At 45.0% G+C, this 25840-nt stretch overlaps 1 protein-coding gene across 3 annotated transcripts in view; it reads left to right on the top strand.

Moving 5' to 3' along the window:
• The window catches only part of OSBP2 (oxysterol binding protein 2), a 760529-nt gene that overhangs the window by 726722 nt on the left and 7967 nt on the right, over window positions 1-25840 (top strand). For all 3 annotated transcript variants that reach the window (XM_063964274.1, XM_063964276.1, XM_063964275.1), the window contains 5 exons: window positions 5174-5294; window positions 6930-7033; window positions 13363-13458; window positions 15566-15750; window positions 25033-25253. In XM_063964274.1, coding sequence (XP_063820344.1) covers window positions 5174-5294; window positions 6930-7033; window positions 13363-13458; window positions 15566-15750; window positions 25033-25253 — 727 coding nt within the window. The remainder of the gene's footprint in view (window positions 1-5173; window positions 5295-6929; window positions 7034-13362; window positions 13459-15565; window positions 15751-25032; window positions 25254-25840) is intronic.

Here is a 25840-nt window from a genome sequence, read left to right as displayed (position 1 = left end):
ACACACAGGACCTGCATCCCTTATGTCCACAATCTACTAACACACAGGACCTGCATCCCTTATGTCCACAATCTACTAACACACAGCACCTGCATCCCTTATGTCCACAAGATACTAACACACAGGACCTGCATCCCTTATGACCACAAGATACTAACACACAGGACCTGCATCCCTTTTGTCCACAAGATACTAACACACAGCACCTGCGTCCCATATGTCCACAATCTACTAACACACAGCACCTGCGTCCCATATGTCCACAATCTACTAACACACAGGACCTGCATCCCTTATGTCCACAATCTACAACACACAGGACCTGCATCCCTTATGTCCACAATCTACTAACACACAGCACCTGCATCCCTTATGTCCACAATCTACTAACACACGGCACCTGCATCCCTTATGTCCACAAGATACTAACACACATGACCTGCATCCCTTATGTCCACAAGATACTAACACACAGCACCTGCATCCCTTATGTCCACAAGATACTAACACACAGGACCTGCATCCCTTATGTCCACAAGATACTAACACACAGGACCTGCATCCCTTATGTCCACAAGATACTAACACACATGACCTGCATCCCTTATGACCAAAAGATACTAACACACAGCACCTGCATCCCTTATGTCCACAATCTACTAACACACAGCACCTGCATCCCTTATGTCCACAATCTACTAATACACAGGACCTGCATCCCATATGTCCACAATCTACTAACACACAGGACCTGCATCCCTTATGTCCACAATCTACTAACACACAGCACCTGCATCCCTTATGTTCACAAGATACTAACACACAGGACCTGCATCCCTTATGTCCACAAGATACTAATACACAGGACCTGCACATCCCATATGTCCACAATCTACTAACACAAGGACCTGCATCCCTTATGTCCACAATCTACTAACACACATGACCTGCATCCCTTATGTCCACAATCTACTAACACACAGGACCTGCATCCCTTATTTCTACAATCTACTAACACACAGGACCTGCATCCCTTATGTCCACAATCTACTAACACACAGCACCTGCATCCCTTATGTCCACAATCTACTAACACACAGCACCTGCATCCCTTATGTTCACAAGATACTAACACACAGGACCTGCATCCCTTATGTCCACAAGATACTAACACACAGGACCTGCATCCCTTATGTCCACAAGATACTAACACACAGTACCTGCATCCCACATGTCCACAATCTACTAACACACAGGACCTGCATCCCTTATGTCCACAATCTACAACACACAGGACCTGCATCCCTTATGTCCACAATCTACTAACACACAGCACCTGCATCCCTTATGTCCACAATCTACTAACACACGGCACCTGCATCCCTTATGTTCACAAGATACTAACACACATGACCTGCATCCCTTATGTCCACAAGATACTAACACACAGCACCTGCATCCCTTATGTCCACAAGATACTAACACACAGGACCTGCATCCCTTATGTCCACAAGATACTAACACACAGGACCTGCATCCCTTATGTCCACAAGATACTAACACACATGACCTGCATCCCTTATGACCAAAAGATACTAACACACAGCACCTGCATCCCTTATGTCCACAATCTACTAACACACAGGACCTGTATCCCTTATGTCCACAATCTACAACACACAGGACCTGCATCCCTTATGTCCACAATCTACTAACACACAGCACCTGCATCCCTTATGTCCACAATCTACTAATACACAGGACCTGCATCCCATATGTCCACAATCTACTAACACACAGGACCTGCATCCCTTATGTCCACAATCTACTAACACACAGCACCTGCATCCCTTATGTCCACAAGATACTAACACACAGCACCTGCATCCCTTATGTCCACAATCTACTAACACACAGGACCTGCATCCCTTATGTCCACAATCTACTAACACACAGGACCTGCATCCCTTATGTCCACAATCTACTAACACACAGGACCTGCATCCCTTATGTCCACAATCTACTAACACACAGCACCTGCATCCCTTATGTCCACAATCTACAACACACAGGACCTGCATCCCTTATGTCCACAATCTACTAACACACAGCACCTGCATCCCTTATGTCCACAATCTACTAACACACAGCACCTGCATCCCTTATGTCCACAATCTACTAACACACAGGACCTGCATCCCTTATGTCCACAATCTACTAACACACAGGACCTGCATCCCTTATGTCCACAATCTACTAACACACAGGACCTGCATCCCTTATGTCCACAATCTACTAACACACAGCACCTGCATCCCTTATGTCCACAATCTACTAATACACAGGACCTGCATCCCATATGTCCACAATCTACTAACACACAGGACCTGCATCCCTTATGTCCACAATCTACTAACACACAGGACCTGCATCCCTTATGTCCACAAGATACTAACACACAGGACCTGCATCCCTTATGTCCACAAGATACTAACACACATGACCTGCATCCCTTATGACCAAAAGATACTAACACACAGCACCTGCATCCCTTATGTCCACAATCTACTAACACACAGGACCTGCATCCCTTATGTCCACAAGATACTAACACACAGGACCTGCATCCCTTATGTCCACAAGATACTAACACACATGACCTGCATCCCTTATGACCAAAAGATACTAACACACAGCACCTGCATCCCTTATGTCCACAATCTACTAACACACAGGACCTGTATCCCTTATGTCCACAATCTACTAACACACAGCACCTGCATCCCTTATGTCCACAATCTACAACACACAGGACCTGCATCCCTTATGTCCACAATCTACTAACACACAGCACCTGCATCCCTTATGTCCACAATCTACTAATACACAGGACCTGCATCCCATATGTCCACAATCTACTAACACACAGGACCTGCATCCCTTATGTCCACAATCTACTAACACACAGCACCTGCATCCCTTATGTCCACAAGATACTAACACACAGCACCTGCATCCCTTATGTCCACAATCTACTAACACACAGGACCTGCATCCCTTATGTCCACAATCTACTAACACACAGGACCTGCATCCCTTATGTCCACATTCTACTAACACACAGGACCTGCATCCCTTATGTCCACAATCTACTAACACACAGCACCTGCATCCCTTATGTCCACAATCTACAACACACAGGACCTGCATCCCTTATGTCCACAATCTACTAACACACAGCACCTGCATCCCTTATGTCCACAATCTACTAATACACAGGACCTGCATCCCATATGTCCACAATCTACTAACACACAGGACCTGCATCCCTTATGTCCACAATCTACTAACACACAGGACCTGCATCCCTTATGTCCACAATCTACTAACACACAGGACCCGCATCTCTTATTTCTACAATCTACTAACACACAGGACCTGTATCCCTTATGTCCACAAGATACTAACACACAGCACCTGCATCCCTTATGTCCACAATCTACAACACACAGGACCTGCATCCCTTATGTCCACAATCTACAACACACAGGACCTGCATCCCTTATGTCCACAATCTACTAACACACAGCACCTGCATCCCTTATGTCCATAATCTACTAACACACAGGACCTGCATCCCTTATGTCCACAATCTACTAACACACGGCACCTGCATCCCTTATGTCCACAATCTACTAATACACAGGACCTGCATCCCATATGTCCACAATCTACTAACACACAGGACCTGCATCCCTTATTTCTACAATCTACTAATACACAGGACCTGTATCCCTTATGTCCACAATCTACTAACACATAGGACCTGCATCCCTTATGTCTCTGCAATGACAGCTTAACCTTGTGTATCCAAGCTGTGCAGTGTTATAAAGAAGTGTTTAAGCTTCTAGGGAGTTACACAAAAGTGAGAAATGTTTCACCTCTTAGCAAGGATGTTATTTAGTGCTGTAGACCAGATACATGAAATCTGTCACCCTCTAGCTGTTGTTAAACTGTAAGGCCCAGCATGCACTGTTGTTCTGCAGTGGTTGTAAACCCACAAAAGCCAGGAAGGCATGTTAGAATCTGCTACATATTTCCTATCCTTTGCCAGGATTATTGGATCAGTTTGCCTCAAATATCAATTAAAAAAATTGAGGTCTTGCATTCAGAACTCCTAGAGCGTATTGATGTCTGTTCCAATATTGTGCATTCTCATGTTATCAACACCTCTAAGTGGTTTATATAAATCAGTGTGGACATCAATATTTCTCAGTAGGTTCCATGAACTGCTTTTTCAGAAGAATTAGTTATAAACAACTATAATATCTTGCAGACAAATCACTTATTCCCCAGCGTTTGGGGAAAATCAAAATAGAATGTAAGCACTGTGGGAGCTATAAATATTGTTCTAATGAACAAAGAGAGCTGGGTATTGTATTTCTCAGTGCTTTCCTATTTTTGCACAATGCTGTAAATTTCCTTAAAAGATACAGTAATTGTGAAAATTAGTGATCCAGAGACACTTCTTCCATACACAGTACATATACCCATCAACAGCTTATCATAGAAAGTGTATTCATACTGTTGCATAGACAAACACATTGGGGGTTTCCAGTTACCCTGAACTCCTCTGCTTTACAATGGAAACCATTCGAACCACCTAATAAATCTTTTAAAATACGTCAGGCTGAAATTGGTGGGACATTGCCAGCCAGTTATGAATGCACCTTTGCTCCGACTAGGAGATCTGGAAAATGTACACAGTTTAGTTAGGAGTCCCTGAGGACTGAGATTAAGAAATACTGCGATAGACCATCTAATTATTAATACTGTATTACCCACAGCCAGAAAAAAATAATCCAAAAACCGTACAGCTAAAGCTGGCTGGCGCTACTGCTGCATCTAACATTTTGAGTTTTATGAAATTATCATGCTCACAATAGTTTGTGTTATGTCTGGCAAATATTTCAATGCCAATTAACCCTGTTACAAGTGTGTCATTAGATGTGAAGTGTGTCCTTTTCAATCCATCTTAAATAATAATTCAAAACAAACACAAACTGATTAGTGACGTGTGCTCTATGAAACTTTGAACAGAGATTTGTCTTTTATTTTAGTCTTAGGATCATTTGTGTTCGATATGGTGTAATTCCCTTTATTTCTCTGTCAGGTCAGTCATCACCCGCCAGCTGCTGCCCATCATGTCTACTCCAGGAACGGGTGGAATCTGTGGCAGGAAATCACAATTGCTAGTAAATTCAGGGGCAAATATCTCTCTATTATGCCATTAGGTAAGGTGGATATTGTGATCTTGTGATCTAAAGAGTATGGTGCACTTCTCAGTTTTCAGTCTGCCTCTCTAATGTAATTTAAGCCTCAATTTGTATTGTGTTGAGAGAACATTTTTAATAGACATTGACCTGCTGTACACTATGATGTTGTGATGTTCTTTTATGCATGATAGTCTAAATATCTTCTACAGAGAAGATATCCATACATGAATACATCTCTGTAAGATCTTAACGTTCAATTTTGTTTGCATTTCTTCCTATATGGGATTTAAAATGATCACTGTATGCAGTCACAATCTGATGGTATTAGGTAGACTTGATTGGTTATGATGGGGAGCCATCTGTAGATATGTTGGTCATCCTTCGCTCCAAAAGTACAGTTATCATGTAAAGCACTGAGATTTGGTTGTCTGATACTGCATCTAAGTGGACTTTCACATGTATGCATACCTCCCAACATGACCCTCTCCAGGAGGGACACAATGCTCTGCTCCTGGAATTTTCTCTTAAGTTATGATTTCAGTCACTTGTGCTGAAACACCTATCTCATCATTAACCTGTTCAACACAGATGCCAGCAATCATACATTAAGAAAAGTCCAGAAGCAGAGTATTTTGTCCCTCCTGGAGAGGGTCATGTTGGGAGGTATGTGTATGTACATGTTCTCACTGATCTTACTGGTTACTCTGCTCAGTCAGGTCAAAATGGGTAAAGGCATCCTAATGGTGTATACACACGGTGAGATATTTTCTTAGGATTTTGACTATATAGTCAAAATCGTAAGAAAAGTTAGTGCAGATCGCAAGGTTAAAGTCACCTTGCGATCCCGATTCGATACCAACGCTCGGTCCCACGCGGTCGGCATTGCTAGGCTAGATAGACTGTGCAGGCAAGTCAATTTTGACTATCTCTATAGAAGAGATAGTCAAAATTGACACCAAAATCGCACATAGTATCGCAAGCACAGTCATTATGTGCTTGCGATGCCGACCTAGCCCCTGTCGCATAGTGAGAATCAGGCATATCCCGAATCTCACTGTGTGTATGGGCCTTAAGTCGTACAGTGTATTGGCCCTCATTCAGCATGGATTGCAATTGCAAAGCTGCTCCCAGCAGCTTTGCATATGCAATCCATAGCAATGCAAATGCAGTAGGAGGTGCATAGAGCATACACATCTCCTTGCTGCATTTGCGATCGCAGCGCTGCAACCGCATCACAGTCTGGGATCAAACATCGCAACCATCAACCACCTCGCCACTCCCGGAGAACAAAGAGAGGTGATCGCAGGACCCGTTCTGCACATGCACAGAATGGGACCTGTGCAGGATTCCCTTATGCGATCCATCCTGAATAAACCCTATTGTTCCTGTTCCCCAATGTGCATTACCTAATGTTTATCATTCTACATTGAATGTATGCTGCTGTTTATGAGTGCACTACCCTAATGTATTCATGTCCCTCTGCAGACAGATACATCTTCGTCTGACCTATTTTTCAGTATCTCATTACTGTGTTTTAATAACAAGATAAACAAGATTGTCATGGCAAATCGATGCCAGATTAATGTCTAAATAAGTAGAAAGGAGTATTGCTGAATGCTGCACCCTACTCAGCTCAAACCATGTATCTCCTAGGGGACATCCACCTGGAGTTTCCTGCCACCGGCAACCATTATGTGTGGAAGAAAGTCACCTCCACCGTGCATAACATCATTGTTGGCAAGCTCTGGATAGACCAGGTCAGTCCCATAACCCTGAGCAGGTGAGCTCCAGACTAGTACTCATCATAATATGAAGACTTGTAACACATTCTAATAATATTTTACGGATGCCTTCTGCTGGTAGTTTCAGCCCCTAGCCCCAAGTTTGGCCTTGATGGTCCTGCATGGCACCTCCTGCGTTGTGATGTATAATGTGAGGTTATTACAATATTGCCTTTCCTTTCATGCTTTACTACCACGAAAGCTTGGATTTTATTTTTCTCTGACGTCCTAAGTGGATGCTGGGGACTCCGTCAGGACCATGGGGAATAGCGGCTCCGCAGGAGACAGGGCACAAAAGTAAAAGCTTTAGGATCAGGTGGTGTGCACTGGCTCCTCCCCCTATGACCCTCCTCCAAGCCTCAGTTAGGTTTTTGTGCCCGGCCGAGAAGGGTGCAATCTAGGTGGCTCTCCTAAAGAGCTGCTTAGAGTAAAAGTTTTGTTAGGTTTTTTATTTTCAGTGAGTCCTGCTGGCAACAGGCTCACTGCAACGAGGGACTTAGGGGAGAAGAAGTGAACTCACCTGCGTGCAGGATGGATTGGCTTCTTAGGCTACTGGACACTAGCTCCAGAGGGACGATCACAGGTACAGCCTGGATGGGTCACCGGAGCCGCGCCGCCGACCCCCTTGCAGATGCTGAAGAGAGAAGAGGTCCAGAAATCGGCGGCTGAAGACTTCTCAGTCTTCATGAGGTAGCGCACAGCACTGCAGCTGTGCGCCATTGCTCTCAGCACACTTCACACCAACGGTCACTGAGGGTGCAGGGCGCTTGGGGGGGCGCCCTGGGCAGCAATGAAAGTACCTATGCTGGCTAAAAATACATCACATATAGCCCCTGGGGCTATATGGATGTATTTAACCCCTGCCAGGTTGTCAGAAAAATGGGAGAAGAAGCCCGCCGAAAAGGGGGCGGGGCCTATTCTCCTCAGCACACAGCGCCATTTTCCTACACAGCTCCGCTGCTAAGAAGGCTCCCAGGCTCTCCCCTGCACTGCACTACAGAAACAGGGTTAAAACAGAGAGGGGGGACACTTATTTGGCGATATTATTATATATTAAGATGCTATAAGGGAAAACACTTATATAAGGTTGTCCCTGTATAATATAGCGTTTTGGTGTGTGCTGGCAAACTCTCCCTCTGTCTCCCCAAAGGGCTAGTGGGGTCCTGTCCTCTATCAGAGCATTCCCTGTGTGTGTGCTGTGTGTCGGTACGTGTGTGTCGACATGTATGAGGACGATGTTGGTGAGGAGGCGGAGCAATTGCCTGTAATGGTGATGTCACTCTCTAGGGAGTCGACACCGGAATGGATGGCTTATTTAGGGAATTACGTGATAATGTCAACACGCTGCAAGGTCGGTTGACGACATGAGACGGCCGGCAAACCAATTAGTACCTGTCCAGGCGTCTCAAACACCGTCAGGGGCTTTAAAACGCCCATTTACCTCAGTCGGTCGACACAGACACAGACACGGACACTGACTCCAGTGTCGACGGTGAAGAAACAAACGTATTTTCCATTTGGGCCACACGTTACATGTTAAGGGCAATGAAGGAGGTGTTACATATTTCTGATACTACAAGTACCACAAAAGAGGGTATTATGTGGGGTGTGAAAAAACTACCTGTAGTTTTTCCTGAATCAGATAAATTAAATGAAGTGTGTGATGATGCGTGGGTTTCCCCCGATAGAAAATTATTGGCGTTATACCCTTTCCCGCCAGAAGTTAGGGCGCGTTGGGAAACACCCCTTAGGGTGGATAAGGCGCTCACACGCTTATCAAAACAAGTGGCGTTACCGTCTCCAGATACGGCCGCCCTCAAGGAGCCAGCTGATAGGAGGCTGGAAAATATCCTAAAAAGTATATACACACATACTGGTGTTATACTGCGACCAGCGATCGCCTCAGCCTGGATGTGCAGCGCTGGGGTGGCTTGGTCGGATTCCCTGACTGAAAATATTGATACCCTTGACAGGGACAGTATTTTATTGACTATAGAGCACTCTGGCATCAAGAGTAAGTGCGATGTCCATATCTGCCAGAAGATGTTTATGGACACGACAGTGGTCAGGTGATGCAGATTCCAAACGGCACATGGAAGTATTGCCGTATAAAGGGGAGGAGTTATTTGGGGTCGGTCCATCGGACCTGGTGGCCACGGCAACAGCTGGAAAATCCACCTTTTTTACCCCAAGTCACATCTCAGCAGAAAAAGACACCGTCTTTTCAGCCTCAGTCCTTTCGTCCCCATAAGGGCAAGCAGGCAAAAGGCCAGTCATATCTGCCCAGGGATAGAGGAAAGGGAAGAAGACTGCAGCAGGCAGCCCATTCCCAGGAACAGAAGCCCTCCACCGCTTTTGCCAAGTCCTCAGCATGACGCTGGGGCCGTACAAGCGGACTCAGGTGCGGTGGGGGGTCGTCTCAAGAGTTTCAGCGCGCAGTGGGCTCACTCGCAAGTGGACCCCTGGATCCTACAACTAGTATCCCAGGGGTACAGATTGGAAATTCGAGACGTCTCCCCCTCGCAGGTTCCTGAAGTCTGCTTTACCAACGTCTCCCTCCGACAGGGAGGCAGTATTGGAAACAATTCACAAGCTGTATTCCCAGCAGGTGATAATCAAAGTACCCCTCCTACAACAAGGAAAGGGGTATTATTCCACACTATATTGTGGTACTGAAGCCAGACGGCTCGGTGAGACCTATTCTAAATCTGAAATATTTGAACACTTACATACAAAGGTTCAAATCAAGATGGAGTCACTCAGAGCAGTGATAGCGAACCAGGAAGAAGGGGACTATATGGTGTCCCTGGACATCAAGGATGCTTACCTCCATGTCCCAATTTGCCCTTCTCACCAAGGGTACCTCAGGTTCGTGGTACAAAACTGTCACTATCAGTTTCAGACGCTGCCGTTTGGATTGTCCACGGCACCCCGGGTCTTTACCAAGGTAATGGCCGAAATGATGATTCTTCTTCAAAGAAAAGGCGTCTTAATTATCCCTTACTTGGACGATCTCCTGATAAGGGCAAGGTCCAGAGAACAGTTGGAGGTCGGAGTAGCACTATCTCAAGTAGTTCTACGACAGCACGGGTGGATTCTAAATATTCCAAAATCGCAGCTGTCTCCGACGACACGTCTGCTGTTCCTAGGGATGATTCTGGACACAGTCCAGAAAAAGGTGTTTCTCCCGGAGGAGAAAGCCAGGGAGTTATCCGAGCTAGTCAGGAACCTCCTAAAACCAGGAAAAGTGTCAGTGCATCATTGCACAAGGGTCCTGGGAAAAATGGTGGCTTCTTACGAAGCGATTCCATTCGGCAGATTTCACGCAAGAACTTTTCAGTGGGATCTGCTGGAAAAATGGTCCGGATCGCATCTTCAGATGCATCAGCGGATAACCCTGTCTCCAAGGACAAGGGTGTCTCTTCTGTGGTGGCTGCAGAGTGCTCATCTACTAAAGGGCCACAGATTCGGCATTCAGGACTGGGTCCTGGTGACCACGGATGCCAGCCTGAAAGGCTGGGGAGCAGTCACACAAGGAAAAAATTTCCAGGGAGTGTGATCAAGTCTGGAGACTTCTCTCCACATAAATATACTGGAGCTAAGAGCAATTTACAATGCTCTAAGCTTAGCAAGACCTCTGCTTCAAGGTCAGCCGGTATTGATCCAGTGGGACAACATCACGGCAGTCGCCCACGTAAACAGACAGGGCGGCACAAGAAGCAGGAGGGCAATGGCAGAAACTGTAAGGATTCTTCGCTGGGCGGAAAATCATGTGATAGCACTGTCAGCAGTGTTCATTCCGGGAGTGGACAACTGGGAAACAGACTTCCTCAGCACGACCTCCACCCGGGAGAGTGGGGACTTCATCGGGAAGTCTTCCACATGATTGTGAACCGTTGGGAAAGACCAAAGGTGGACATGATGGCGTCCCGCCTGAACAAAAAACTGGACAGGTATTGCGCCAGGTCAAGAGACCCTCAGGCAATAGCTGTGGACGTTCTGGTAACACCGTGGGTGTTCCAGTCGGTGTATGTGTTCCCTCCTCTGCTTCTCATACCTAAGGTACTGAGAATTATAAGACATAGAGGAGTAAGAACTATACTCGTGGCTCCGGATTGGCCAAGAAGGACTTGGTACCCGGAACTTCAAGAGATGCTCACAGAGGACTCATGGCCTCTGCCGCTAAGAAGGGACTTGCTTCAGCAAGTACCATGTCTGTTCCAAGACTTACCGCGGCTGCGTTTGACGGCATGGCGGTTGAACGCCGGATCCTAAGGGAAAAAGGCATTCCGGAAGAGGTCATTCCTACCCTGGTCAAAGCCAGGAAGGAGGTGACCGCACAACATTATCACCACATGTGGCGAAAATATGTTGCGTGGTGTGAGGCCAGGAAGGCCCCACGAAGAAATTTCAACTCGGTCGATTCCTGCATTTCCTGCAAACAGGAGTGTCTATGGGCCTCAAATTGGGGTCCATTAAGGTTCAAATTTCGGCCCTGTCGATTTTCTTCCAGAAAGAATTGGCTTCAGTTCCTGAAGTCCAGAAGTTTGTCAAGGGAGTACTGCATATACAACCCCCTTTTGTGCCTCCAGTGGCACTGTGGGATCTCAACGTAGTTCTGGGATTCCTCAAATCACATTGGTTTAAACCGCTCAAATCTGTGGATTTGAAATATCTCACATGGAAAGTGACCATGATGTTGGCCCTGGCCTCGGCCAGGCGAGTGTCAGAATTGGCGGCTTTGTCTCACAAAAGCCCATATCTGATTGTCCATTCGGACAGGGCAGAGCTGCGGACTCGTCCCCAGTTTCTCCCTAAGGTGGTGTCAGCGTTTCACCTGAACCAGCTTTTTGTGGTACCTGTGGCTACTAGGGACTTGGAGGACTCCAAGTTGCTAGATGTTGTCAGGGCCCTGAAAATATAGGTTTCCAGGACGGCTGGAGTCAGGAAAACTGACTTGCTGTTATCCTGTATGCACCCAACAAACTGGGTGCTCTTGCTTCTAAGCAGACGATTGCTAGTTGGATGTGTAGTACAATTCAGCTTGCACATTCTGTGGCAGGCCTGCCACAGCCAAAATATGTAAATGCCCATTCCACAAGGAAGGTGGGCTCATCTTGGGCGGCTGCCCGAGGGGTCTCGGCTTTACAACTTTGCCGAGCTGCTACTTGGTCAGGGGCACACCCTGGCTGAGGAGGACCTGGAGTTCTCTCACTCGGTGCTGCAGAGTCATCCGCACTCTCCCGCCCGTTTGGGAGCTTTGGTATAATCCCCATGGTCCTGACGGAGTCCCCAGCATCCACTTAGGACGTCAGAGAAAATAAGAATTTACTTACCGATAATTCTATTTCTCGTAGTCCGTAGTGGATGCTGGGCGCCCATCCCAAGTGCGGATTGTCTGCAATACTTGTACATAGTTATTGTTACAAAAATCAGGTTATTATTGTTGTGAGCCATCTTTTCAGAGGCTCCGCTGTTATCATGCTGTTAACTGGGTTCAGATCACAGGTTGTACAGTGTGATTGGTGTGGCTGGTATGAGTCTTACCCGGGATTCAAAATCCTTCCTTATTGTGTACGCTCGTCCGGGCATAGTATCCTAACTGAGGCTTGGAGGAGGGTCATAGGGGGAGGAGCCAGTGCACACCACCTGATCCTAAAGCTTTTACTTTTGTGCCCTGTCTCCTGCGGAGCCGCTATTCCCCATGGTCCTGACGGAGTCCCCAGCATCCACTACGGACTACGAGAAATAGAATTATCGGTAAGTAAATTCTTATTTTCGTTACTGAGATTTTTCCGTCAAATTCTAAAAATAATTAAACATTTTAAACAATTTGCATTGGCTATATAATAAAAAAAAATCAAGCTATAATGTTGGTGGAATATGTAACAATATAATTGTCAAGTCGGACCCATATATAATATTTTCCTACCTTTCCATATAGAGTAACAACAAAAACTGGAGCCGTACCAAAAATCACATGTTTTTGGAACCTTGCCCAATCTGAAAATAATTTTTATTTCTTGCGCATGAAATGTACAGCTGTTTTTTTAAATAATGTCTATGTAGATGCCACAATGAATTCTCTTATATGAAAAACCAGAGGAATGAGAGAGACATGATGACTCTCCCCGCTTTATATAGGCTAGTACTTCATTATTAAGATCCGGTGTTTTGATTTTTTTCATAGCAGTCGCTGGTTGGTTGGTTGGTTAACCCCAATCGTTTTAAGAATGTTCTCATTTTAAGCATACCTTTTATATTATTGCCTCCTTCTGTTTTTTTTTTTCTCTCTCTCTCTGTAGTCTGGAGATATAGAGATTACGAATTATAAAACCAAGGACAAATGCCAAATGAAATTCACCCCATACAGCTACTTCTCCAGGGACATTGCAAGAAAGGTAGTGAGACTGTGTGTATGCTGTGAAGTGAATGAAAGTTACTATAAATGAAAGAACCTATAGTGATTTATTTGCACTGATTTGATGAGTGTTAGCTTTGTTGTATTGTTAGCTTTGTATTAAATCCCATAAAAATGACCACATGACAGTAGAGGAATGGAAATTTGGGTCATTTAAAGTCTGAAATGCTTTCTTATTACAGTTTGGAGTGGGGAATTGTTTTTTTTTTTTAGATTTAATTTTCCCCCCCCAAAAAAAGTTCTTCTCCAGCTCTGACTATTGAGTAGGCAGTCGTCTAATATGTTTATGTCTGCTGAAAGAAGACACACGTTCATAAATTATAGGAAAAAAAAGATTTTTCATAGCATTTTGGCGGAGCTTGGAGATATTACGCACACAGATCCATTTACACAATGTTTTACAAATAATTATTTTGCAGTCAAGGGGACTAATAGGGGGGTTTAGTTATGTGACCAGTGGTCACAACACCTCCCCCTACATCCCGCCCCCTGACAATCCTGACAGTCGGCAGGGACTATTCCCACTCATGGCTGTCCACGACACCCATAGAGTGGGAGTAGAACCTGTGGTCACCACCGAGCCCGCAAGGGGCTTGTTGCGTTTGTCCCTCAGGTTATGGTGATAATGATTTATTGCCTGTCATTTCTCAAGATAAGCCGCTCCAGTTCACCTACACCAGTTATTATGAAGCCTCATTTTTCTATTTCCAGATTTTAGAAGACAATAGTGCTTTCTTTGAATTTAGATGTGGTGGAAAATAAATACACCATGCAGAGTGATTACTTGCTGTGCAGTGACCAACCAGCAGGCAGCGACAAAATTGCTCCACGCTGACTGCTGCCTCCTGGATAAAAGCCGGTACATATATTTCCCAGCAGTCTCCTTAGCATGAGACCTGCATGTTTGACACGCCAGCTACCTTTAGTGGCCAGAGGATGGGTTGGCACTAAAAAAGTTTTATTCTTTCATCTTATGATAGTGTCATTTGATTTATATTCCACTGAATGTATGTTTAGAGAAATAGTAACTTATTATTCACGTGTCTCTTATCATTGTGTTCTTTGTAATCTTAAGCAGTAAGTGTACATTTCTTACTGATATTCACAAAAATAAATGTCATTTATTTCTGTTCACACAAGAAAATGGGTCATGCTCTGTGGAAAGCAGTGATCAATAATATATTCCTTTACTGTAAAGTGCCTCGGTTTTAAAAAGAGATTACTGAGATATTCACCTATTGAATTGTATAGGAGACAGTGACGAATCTGAAACCTTATTAATCTTTCTTTTCTACATGTTAGAGGGAAAACATAATTTATTCATCTTTGGCACGGTCTTACAGGATAATATTCTGTTCACACTATTAGATAGAGCTGTAATTGATTTATAAGTGGAAATTGATCTAGATGTAAGTACAGTAAAATGTCAAGAATCCGCTGTGTCATGGCTTGAAATCGAGTTCAGTCACCCAGGTCGGACCCTGGTTTTTGGTAGGAAAGGGGTATGAGTATGACTCCAATCACCTCCACTAGATAACAGGGATTAAAGAGGCGCTCTGTTTGGCCTACTTGCAAAACCTCATTGCGGATGCATACTGACTACTCTCTAACACGTGGTAAATCACTCACTCTGCCACAATATATAAATGTTTACTGTATATAGGTGAACTTGTACTATAGGTTTAGTGGTCCTTTTTAAAAGTACTATACATTAGTATCATGGGGCCTAATACAGAGTAAACATTGCCATAGCGTACAACTCTGAATTAGGCCCATGATGCTTCTCCCAAATTAGTTTTCATTTTTCCAATCTACTTAAAACTCTCCCCAGTCCTACATTCCCCCATTCAGTAACGTAGTATGTTCCAACCGTGCCCCTGAATATACAGTATCCTACTCAAGCATGAGTGCAGGTTTTCTTGTCTGTGTCAGAGACAGGTAAGTGATAATACATCATATCTAAAAAAAAAAATACAGTGGCCACTTTGGATTTTCTATACGTAGAAACAAATAACTGTTTGTGGGGTGCAGTGACTGGGAAGGTACAGAATTACTTTTATCACAGCTGTCCTGGAAATCTGTTACAGGTCACTGGTGTTGTGACAGATCCAAACAGAAAAGCACATTATGTCCTGTCAGGAACATGGGATGAAAAGATGGAGTGTGCAAAAATTGTGCAGAGCAGTCAAGGCAATGGCAGCGCAGAAGGGAAGCAGAAGACCGTATACCAGACCCTTCCTCCTAAGCTGCTGTGGAAGAAATATCCTCTGCCGTAAGTATCAGCAGCAAGTAGCCGTGTGTTGGTGATTAGAACTCCATCTGTTGTTAAACAACGTTTCCCCGCGTGCCCATAGCAATTTCTGAAGTAACAGGTAACAGAGACCCAGTACATGATACAGACAGAAGGGACGATTCACAGATGAACATGTTGGCCACAGTTACGGCATGCATGAGACTCAATGCGGATGGCCTTCTATGTGACCGGACCGTTCTCGTCCATCCACTATGAAAATAGCAGTCATGAGCTCTTGTCCTTGGTGTAAGAATTGAGTCCAAAATCAGACCTACATATGTGTCCTCATACACCGTTGCCGATGCTGCACCAAACAGCCCTTCTTGGCAAGCCAGGTCCCATGTGACTCTGAGGGCAGATCGGTTACCTTTCACAAACGATAATGATCCGATGTGCAGTCCCGCTGGTCATTTGCCGTACAGTATCTTCATGTCTTCCCTGCTGCTGCCAACATCTGAAGCTATCGTCAACGACAGGATGCTCCTGGATGTAGCCACTCCTCAGATCTTTTGCAAGATCTTAAAGATCTATTGTGTGTATGCACTATATTGTGAGTCCAGAGCTGCCAGGGAGTTCGAGGGAAATCATTAGCACCATCGCTCTTTTGCGAGTTGTTCTAATGTATGGCCAACTTTAGATGCAGTGACACAAAACCGCTTCACAAAATGTAATTGATTTATTTGATGTGCAACACTTGTACATCTGTGTGTGACTGAGTCTGAATATGACTTTGACATATTTAAAACGAATTAATGTGCGTTTAATGTCGTAGCCTTGCGTCTCTGGTACAGATGGATTTACGCAAATTTAAAGAAAAAGTCGATCTGTTACATAACTCAGTGCTGCTCGCTCAAGCCAGGCGTCTCATGAGGCATGAGGGGGTCATTCATGCCTGATCGCTCGCTAGCTGGTTTTTGCAGTCCAGCGTTCGCATAGTCGCCGCCCACCGGGGAGTATATTTTAGCTGTGCAAGTGTGCGATCGCATCCCGTGCGGTACGGAAAAACTTTGTGCAGTTTCTGAGTTGCACAGAACTTACTCAGCCACTGCGATTACTTCAGCTTGTCCAGGCCCGTAATTGACGTCAGACACCCGCCCTGCAAACGCTTGAACACACCTGCGTTTTTCCAACCACTACCTGAAAACGGTCAGTTGCCACCCACAAATGCCTTCTTCCTGTCAGTCTCCTTGCGTTCGGCTGTGCGAATGGATTCTTCGTAAAACCCATCGCACAGCAACGATCCGCTTTGTACCCGTGCGTCATGCCTGCGCATTGCGGTGCATATGCATGCGCAGTTCTGACCTAATCGCAGCGTTGCAAAAAACGCTAGCGAACGATCAGGTCTGAATGACCCCCTAGGTGTATGAGGACACATCTGTATTTCTACATAAACACAACTCATCTAAATCAGCAGGATCATATACTGATCAGTGATGGTAACAGTACACAATGCATACACATTACAGTACATAAGTAATAAAGTTGCAGGGAGCATGTTAAATGAAGACTGAACAAAACGCACTTACAATTTTTTTTCTTTTAAACACCCAATAAGAAACATATCTGTAGCTTTCCCCTTTACAGGTTGACTGGGCAATGTATTTTAGTACTCCAGACTAATCACTAATTGCACTGTAATCCTGCGAATAAACTGCAGCAGTAGTAGTATGAGAATTTAACACAATTGGGAGGTATTTATATACCCATTCAGCCAATCAGATGTGTCCACCAGTCACCATCATTAGTTAGTAACCTAACAGCGGTAAAGTACCCAAAAGTGTGTCTGTTTGGCTCTCTACGTGGGACACAATTTGTATGAACACGCCCTTACTGTATGTAAGTCATGTCTACATGCCGCCCCCAACTACTGGCTGGGACCCCTCGGGAGTTACAATTAAATAGGTTAGCACGCATACTGAAATTTAATATGGAGGAGGGGAACCCTGCCAAATTAGATCCAACTCTGAATAATTTTAGAATTAAATTTGTTTGAGTTTCAGGGTTCTGTAAGAAAAGTTTGGTAGAAAGTATGATATAACATGTACAGTGCATCCGGAAAGTAATTACATTGCTTCACTTTTTCCACATTTTGTTATGTTACAGCCTTATTCCAAAATTTAATAAATTCATTTTGTCCCTCAAAATTCTACACATAATACCCCATAATGATAACGTGAAAAAGTTTCTTTAAGATTTTTGGAAATTTATTAAAAATAAAAAACTAAGAAATCACATGTACATTCACAGCCTTTGCCATGAAGCTCAAAATTGAGCTCAGGTGCATCCTGTTTCCACTGATCATCCTTCAGATGTTCCTACAGCTTAATTGTATTCCACCTGTGGTAAATTCGGTTGACTGGACATGATTTAGAAAGGCACACACCTGTCTATATAAAGTCCCACACTTGACAGTGCATGTCTGAGCACAAACCAAGCATGAAGTCAAGGGAACTGTCTGTAGACCTCCGAGACAGGATTGTCTTGAGGCACAAATCTGGGGAGGCTACAGAAAAATATCTGCTGCTTTAAAGGTCCCAATGAGCACAATGGCCTCCATCATCCGTAAATGGAAGAAGTTTGGAACCACCAGAACTCTTCCTAGAGCTTGCCGGCCGTCTAAACTGAGCGATCGAGGGAGAAGGGTCCTAGTGAGGGAGCTGACCAAGAACCCGATGGTCACTCTGTCAGAGCTACAGCATTCCAGAAGGACAACCATCTCTGCAGAAATCCACCAATCAGGCCTGTATGGTAGAGTGACCAGACGGAAGCCACTCCTTTGTAAAAAGCACATGGCAGCCTGCCTGGAGTTTGCCAAAATGCACCTGAAGGACTTTCAGACCATGAGAAACCAAATTCTCTGGTCTGATGAGAAGAAGATTGAACTTTGGCGTGAATGCCAGCCGTCATGTTTGGCGGAAACCAGGAACCGCTCATCACCAGGCCAATACCATCCCTACAGTGAAGCATGGTGGTGGCAGCATCATGCTGTGGGGATGTTTTTCAGTGGCAGGAACTGGGAGACTAGTCAGGATAGAGGGAAAGATGAATGCAGCAATGCACAGAGACATCCTGGATGAAAACCTGCTCCAGAGCGCTCTTGACCTCAGACTGGGGTGATGGTTCATCTTTCAGCAGGACAACGTCCCCAAGCATGAAGCCACGATATCAAAGGATTGGCTTCAGGACAACTCTGTGAATGTCCTTAAGTGGCCCAGCCAGAGCCCAGGCTAGAATCCGATTGAACATCTCTGGAGAGATCTGAAAATGGCTGTGCGCCGACGCTTTCCATCCAACCTGATGGAGCTTGAGAGGTGCTGCAAAGAGGAATGGGCGAAACTGCCCAAAGATAGGTATGCCAAGCTTGTGGCATCATATTCAAAAAGACTTGAGGCTGTAATTGCTGCCAAAGGTGCATCAACAAAGTATTGAGCAAAGGCTGTGAATACATTATATGCATGTGATTTCTTAGTTTTTTATTTTTAATAAATTTGCAAAAATCTCCCAAAAAAGTTTCATGTTGTCATTATGGGGTATTGTGTGTAGGAGGAAAAATATGAATTTATTTCATTTTGTACTAAGGCTGTAACATAACAAAATGTGGAAAAAGTTAAGCTCTGTGAATACTCTCTGGATGCACTGTATTCACTTCTTAGCAGGGTCACCGAGGGGGATAAATGCCCCATTATGCAGTGCATGGCATTGCTTCTCGTGACACATACAGTATTTCCATAGTTTTCTTTTTCCGGAGGGGCTTGGTCATGCCTCCCAGGGGTGGCCACGCCCCCTTCAGTGCCCAGACCCCGCCGCTGTCTCAATGGCCATTCTCCTTGGAAATTTATTATGATTGTTATATTTCATTTTCTTACATCATGGAATCAGAGTGGATTTATTTGGAAATTCTTATCACTCAACACAAAATGCTCTGTAATGTCAAATAAAAGATAACTACAGCTTGTTCTTAATCACAAATAAAAAACAGCGTAATTTATTACAAAAGTCTTGGAAGCACCAATTATGTGAAGATCAGAACGCCAACAGTCTATTTGCCCACACCAATTAGCAGAGAGTGTATACGGTGTTAACCAAGAGTTGGGCAGGCTACCTTTCAGTCCATTATCTGCCTCAAGTAACAGAGATACAGTATGGGAAAATATTTTCACTCAAATATCTAAATAAAGAATGCTTAAGCTTATTAACCACAAATCACCAACAGATCTATAGGAATTTTATGAAATATTAAATAAATCACACATTAACAGTTGTAAGAAAATAAAATAAAAACCACACACACTGTGAGCACAATACAGTACAATAATGATCTCTTTAGTCTGTCCTGAGGCATCTGCTACAGACTTACGGCCTGATTCAGACATGGATGCAGTAGTGATATGTAAAAATATTAATGTAGCTGGACGCATCTGTAAGGGAAAATACGCCTCCTGCCATGATCTGCGATCTGACTGCTGCGTCCAAAGATATAAAATTACCATTGTAACCATTGGTCATCCGAGTAAGCAGAAGCTCCTGTTTTCAGGAATACTGGCCAGCTCTGCTCACCCCGAAACACCTGTCAATTAGGCTGTGGCTTAGCAGGCACTGAGTGCGATCACACAGGACCTGTTTCTCACATACGCACAACGGGTCCTGTGCACGCATAGTCCACCCACCATCAGAGTGTATGCAAACCATCGGCCCTTAGCCCAGTGTTGGCCACCTTCTTTGCCCACCTTCTATACCCACAATACAATATACAGTGTCCTGTCCAAAATAAAAAACGTTTATTCCAACAAAACTGTTTTGTTGCCACTGTGTAATTAGAGCATTTTAAAGGTGTTATTTATTGAAGTGAACACTACAACTTAGAGATGACCAAAGGAACAGAGGGGCAGATGTATTAACCTGGAGAAGGCATAAGAAAGTGATAAACCAGTGATATGTGCAAGGTGATAAAGGCAACAGCCAATCAGATCCTAACTGTTAATTTACATATTGGAGCTGATTGGCTGGTGCCTTTATCACCTTGCACATATCACTGGTTTATCACTTCCTTATGACTTCTCCAGGTTAATACATCTGCCCCAGAGTCCCCACAACACAGAGCAACATACTGTACCTCCCAACTTTTGGTTGTATAATCAGGAGCCTATGTCCTGGTGCACATGTAGGGGTATGGTCACCTTGAGGTGTTGCACCTCTCCCAGGGTGTAGCCATTGTTTTGGATGTGCAGGAACCCCATTCCCTAAAAACACCCTTTCAATGCTGCTGGTGCACCTTTCAGCAGGGTCACAAGTGTCCTGATCCACAGTACTGCCCCAACAACCAGAGTTTCTTTCCTGTTCCTATATGTCCCCTGAATCTGCCAGTACAGAAAGTTTGGTGTCAAATGTACCTATGTGAAACAAAAGTTAAACATCTAACTTGTTTATGAAATGTAGTTGCCTTTGTCTTTCTCCATGTATAGAATTGATATTCTTAGAATTTAGTGTGCTATAGAAGCATTTACATTATTAACTTTCCCTACATCGGACTAAATCAGTATTCTAATTCTGCAGATGACTTGAGCGACCTGCATGCAGAGAGATATCAAAAACCTTTGCTGACAGAGAATGATTTTTGCATACCCTCCAACATTTTACACATAAAAATCGGTACAAATTAGAAAATGGGGCGTGGCCACGGGTAAAGGGGACGTGGTCACACCCCTTTTCCTATACTTTCAATGGAAGTTTGAAGAGCCAAAAATCGGTACAGACCATAAAAAAAGGTACTGTACCTGTTAAAAAGGTACAGCTGGAGGGTATGTTTTTGCATCAACAATAAACAGTGGTGGCAAGTGTTATAAAAACAGGTGGTAATGAAGCCACATGTAAAACACAGCAGAGGTTATTTTGGATCTGGAAAAGCGTTGAGTATGGTATGCCGGCGTCCGGGATCCTGGCCGCCAGAATGCCTGCAGGGGGTGAGCGCAATGAAGCCCCTTGCGGGCTCGCTGCGCTCGCCACAGGTTCTATTCTCACTCTTTGGGTGTCATGGACATCCACGAGTGGGAATAGCCCCTGTTAGCCGGGATTACGGCTGTCGGCATTGTTAGTGGTCGGGATTCCGGCATCGGCATGTAACCGCATCGGATGCTTAACGCCTCGTGTATGTGTGTTTGTTTCTCTGTAAAGTGCTTTTCGATTTTGTATTATTCTGATTTATTTAATTATAATAAGTAATAACTAGGCCTGATGCTTGACATTAACTTGCTGTTCTTTTTTAATTTCATCTGTCTCTGAGTGTACTTTGTATATGTTGTTGTTGTTATTATTATTGTTATTATTATTATTATTGTTATTATTATTATTATTATTATTATTATTATTATTATCAGCCTTTATTTATTTGGCACCACAAGGGTTCCGCAGCGCCTAACAAAGTACATAAACAAATTAACAAAACAAGAACAGTTACTTCCACTACAAGACAATATAGGGCAAGTACATATAAGCATATCTGCATTGGGTGTAGTATCGTATGCCGGCGGCCGGGCTCCCGGCAACCAGCATACCGGCGCCGGGAGCCCGACCGCCGGCATACCGACAGCGTGGAGAGCGCAAATGAGCCCCTTGCGAGCTCGCTGTGCTCGCCACGATGCGGGCACCGTGGCGGCTATTTATTCTCCCTCCAGGGGGGTCGTGGACCCCCAAGAGGGAGAAAAAGTGTTGGTATGCCGGCTGTCTGGATTCCGGCGCCGGTATACTGTGCGCCGGGATCCCGACAGCCAGCAAACCGAAGACCACCCTCTGCATCAATGGACATGACAATGAAATAAGCGACTGGATGCTGAAACTGAGGGCTAGGTGCCTTTGTAAGCACTATTGTGTAGAACAGTGCTTCCCAAACTTTTGTCAGTCATGGCTACCGGCTAGAATATCATAATTTTTTTCACGACACCTCTAGGACAAAAGTTTCTTATTGAGAAATCCAGGAAAAATATATAAAATCAAGTAAATTGTGTTTATACAGTAGGTCTTCCTTAGGCTCAGTTATGTTGTGAGGTACAGGATTCACTATCACTTCTATTTGTCCACAGATTTTATGATGGAAAAAAGCGTAAATTTATTTTTCTGGGGTTTTTTTCCCCAACCCTGCCTGAAACACATTTGCACTCCTAATCATTACTGCCGGTCGTTTGTAGTATGCAAGAACAAATATAGGAAAGCAGTGAAACAAGGGTCAGTCTGCCACCAAAGCACCTGGCCTATGCCCCAGTACTCAGGGACGTGCAGTCAGGGGAGGCAGGGGAGGCAGTGCCTCCCCTGTGATTAATTAGTAAAAGAATACATAGAAGATACTTATGACACATATTCTATGTCATAACTATCTTCCTTATGTAATGCCATATATTTTTTTTTTGTAAAATTACTTTGGGAGGCACTGTTAGCAGTGCCTCCCATACAGAATAGGAACGGGGAGAGAGCGGGGGGCGGAGCCTAGCACTGGGCTGTAAAAGCCCATTGAAAAACAGTGGCAAAGCGGCACTGAAAAAAGTGCCTCGCTGACAGGGACACCACCCCCATGTCAGCGAGGCAGCTGTGATTGGACTGCGGATCCAGCACTGGATCCGCTGTCCAATCACCAAGACGCGGCGGGAGGCAGAAGTTGGGACGGGAGCAGCAGCAGCGGTGGGTCTGCAGTGACTGCTGCTCTCCCCTGTCATGCTCCGCCGGCTCCGTCCCCTCCTCCCGCACACAAGCACCAGACGTCTCACCTGCCAGAGTCCGGCGGCTCCGTCCTCCCCTCCCGCTGACAGCCACTTGTACTCTGTGCGGCTCTCTCTGGCTGCCGCTGCTCCGTCCGCATACAACAGCAGGCAGGTTTTTGTTTTTTGTTGGTCTCTCTCTCTCTCTCTCTCTCTCTCTCTCTCTCTCCTCTCCCTCTCTCTCTCTCTCTCTCCCTCCCCCCCTCTCTCTCTCCCCCCCCCCTCCCCCCCCCCCTCCTGTGGATTGAAGCATTTATGTGTAACTTACTTATTTTCCAGGTATTGGATTCTACTGGACAAGTGGACGTGACCGGCGTGGGATGTAGGTAAGTAATCTCTCTCATTTTTACAGGTCCCCCTATCGGATTCTACTGGACAAGTGGACGTGACCGGCGTGGGATTTAGGTAAGTATGTGTGAGTGTGTACGTGTGTTATAATAAAATTTTACTTTCACGGTGTGTGTGTTGTGTTTTTATTTGGGTATTTTTTGTTGTTGTAGAACTACAGGTACCAGCGGACCTATTATTTCCCCGCATGCTGGTACTTGAGGTTCTCCAAGTACCAGCAAGCGGGGGAGGCTTGCTGGCCCTTGTAGTTCCACAACAAAAAACAATATTCTTTTTTTTACACACATGGCTATCAGCCCGGCACCCTTCGCCCAGGGGTGCTGGGGACAGCCTCGGGCTTCACCCCTGGCCCTTGGGTGTCTGGAGGGGGGGGACCCCTTGATTTAAGGGGTCCCCACTCCTCCAGGGAACCCCGGCTAGGAGTGACTAGTTGGGGGGTAATGGCACGGCCGCAGGGACCTACATAAATGTGTCCCCCGGCTGTGGCATTATGTCCCTGGCTAGTGGAGCCCGGCGCTGGTTTTAAAAATACAGGGGACCCCTACATCTTTTGTCCCCCATATTTTTGGAACCAGGACCGGACTAAGAGCCCGGTGCTGGTTGTCTAAATACGGGGAACCCCTGTCCAATTTTTCCCCCAGTATTTAAACAACCAGGACTGGCTCAAAGAGCCCGAGGCTGGTTATACTTAGGAGGGGGGACCTCACACATTTTTTTTTTTTTTACATCAAGTTACTGGAAGCCCTGGACAACAAAATTGCATTCATGTCCTCCTCCCACTCCCTTCCCAGTCCCAAACACTAATTTTTATTTTTTTATGATCAGCAGGCAGCGGGCATTGGCGGCATCGGACTGTGATGCAAATTAGTGGTGGAGGGCTGGGTCAGTTGATGGTGGCCGAGTTTGTAAGCCATTGGCGGTGGCAGCGGCTCAGAGGCAGTAGCGGGCATTGGCTCGGCAGCGGTAGGGGTCATCGCCAGGATTCGGCGGACATTATGGTAGTGCCTCACTAGCCACTGACCTCACCGCACGCCACTGGCAGTACTACAGCTTGCTAATACTCCCTATTATCCAGTTGTATGTTCAGTATGTTTCACTCCATACCATATTACTGCTAGATAGCCAGCAGTGTAGTAACCCCCAATACCAACAATTTGATGTCTTACAGTGAGAATGCAGAGAATATGTATTTTTTCTCGGAACTTGCCCTTACACTTAATGAACCTGATGACAGCACTGCCCCCACGGACAGCCGGCTTCGGCCTGATCAGCGATTAATGGAGAATGGCAAGTGGGATGAGGCCAATGTGGAGAAGCAGCGGCTGGAGGAGAAACAGAGGGCTGTCCGGAGGAAGAGGGAGGCACAAGCTGTGGAGGCTTTGGAAGAAGGTAAATTGAATATAATATGTAAACTATGCTGACATTCCTATCTATTCATTCAAACAAAAATATTCTTTCCAAGCAGAGACATTGGAGGCAGTCACCTTCACACTGCTGACCAAACGTTTACCCTGACAACCCATGTGGTAGCTGTGCAAAACCTATGCTGTAACCCATAGCTACCAATCCAAGTTTAACTGTCATTTTTCTAGCTTAAAATGAAAATATCTAGGCAGTCAATTTAGGTTTCAGCATCTTCACCTGAGTACTCTTTCAATAAGTCTCCTGTGAAATGTGTGACTGGTTCTTCTCAGTCTAGGAGGACAGTGCACTCGCTATTGCTTCCATGAAGACACATTAGGTCACTGCACTGTAGGACAAATAAACACCCCACCAACTGAAGATGCTAAAACTACAAATTAATTACAAGATGTACGTTATAAGGGCACACTTGTTATGCAGTGCTTTACATTCACATCAGTCCTTGCCCCAGCGGAGCTCACAGCCTATATTCCTTACAACTTGGACTCCCTGGTGTTTTTCGTCCAAAGTGATGTAACCTACGAGTGTTTTTGAAGTGTGGGAGGAAGCCAGAG

The sequence above is a fragment of the Pseudophryne corroboree genome, chromosome 1 (assembly GCF_028390025.1).
Source record: "Pseudophryne corroboree isolate aPseCor3 chromosome 1, aPseCor3.hap2, whole genome shotgun sequence".
In the NCBI taxonomy this organism is placed as follows: domain Eukaryota; kingdom Metazoa; phylum Chordata; class Amphibia; order Anura; family Myobatrachidae; genus Pseudophryne; species Pseudophryne corroboree.
Note: the sequence above shows the minus strand (reverse complement) of the source record. Positions and strands in the feature narration are given on the sequence as shown.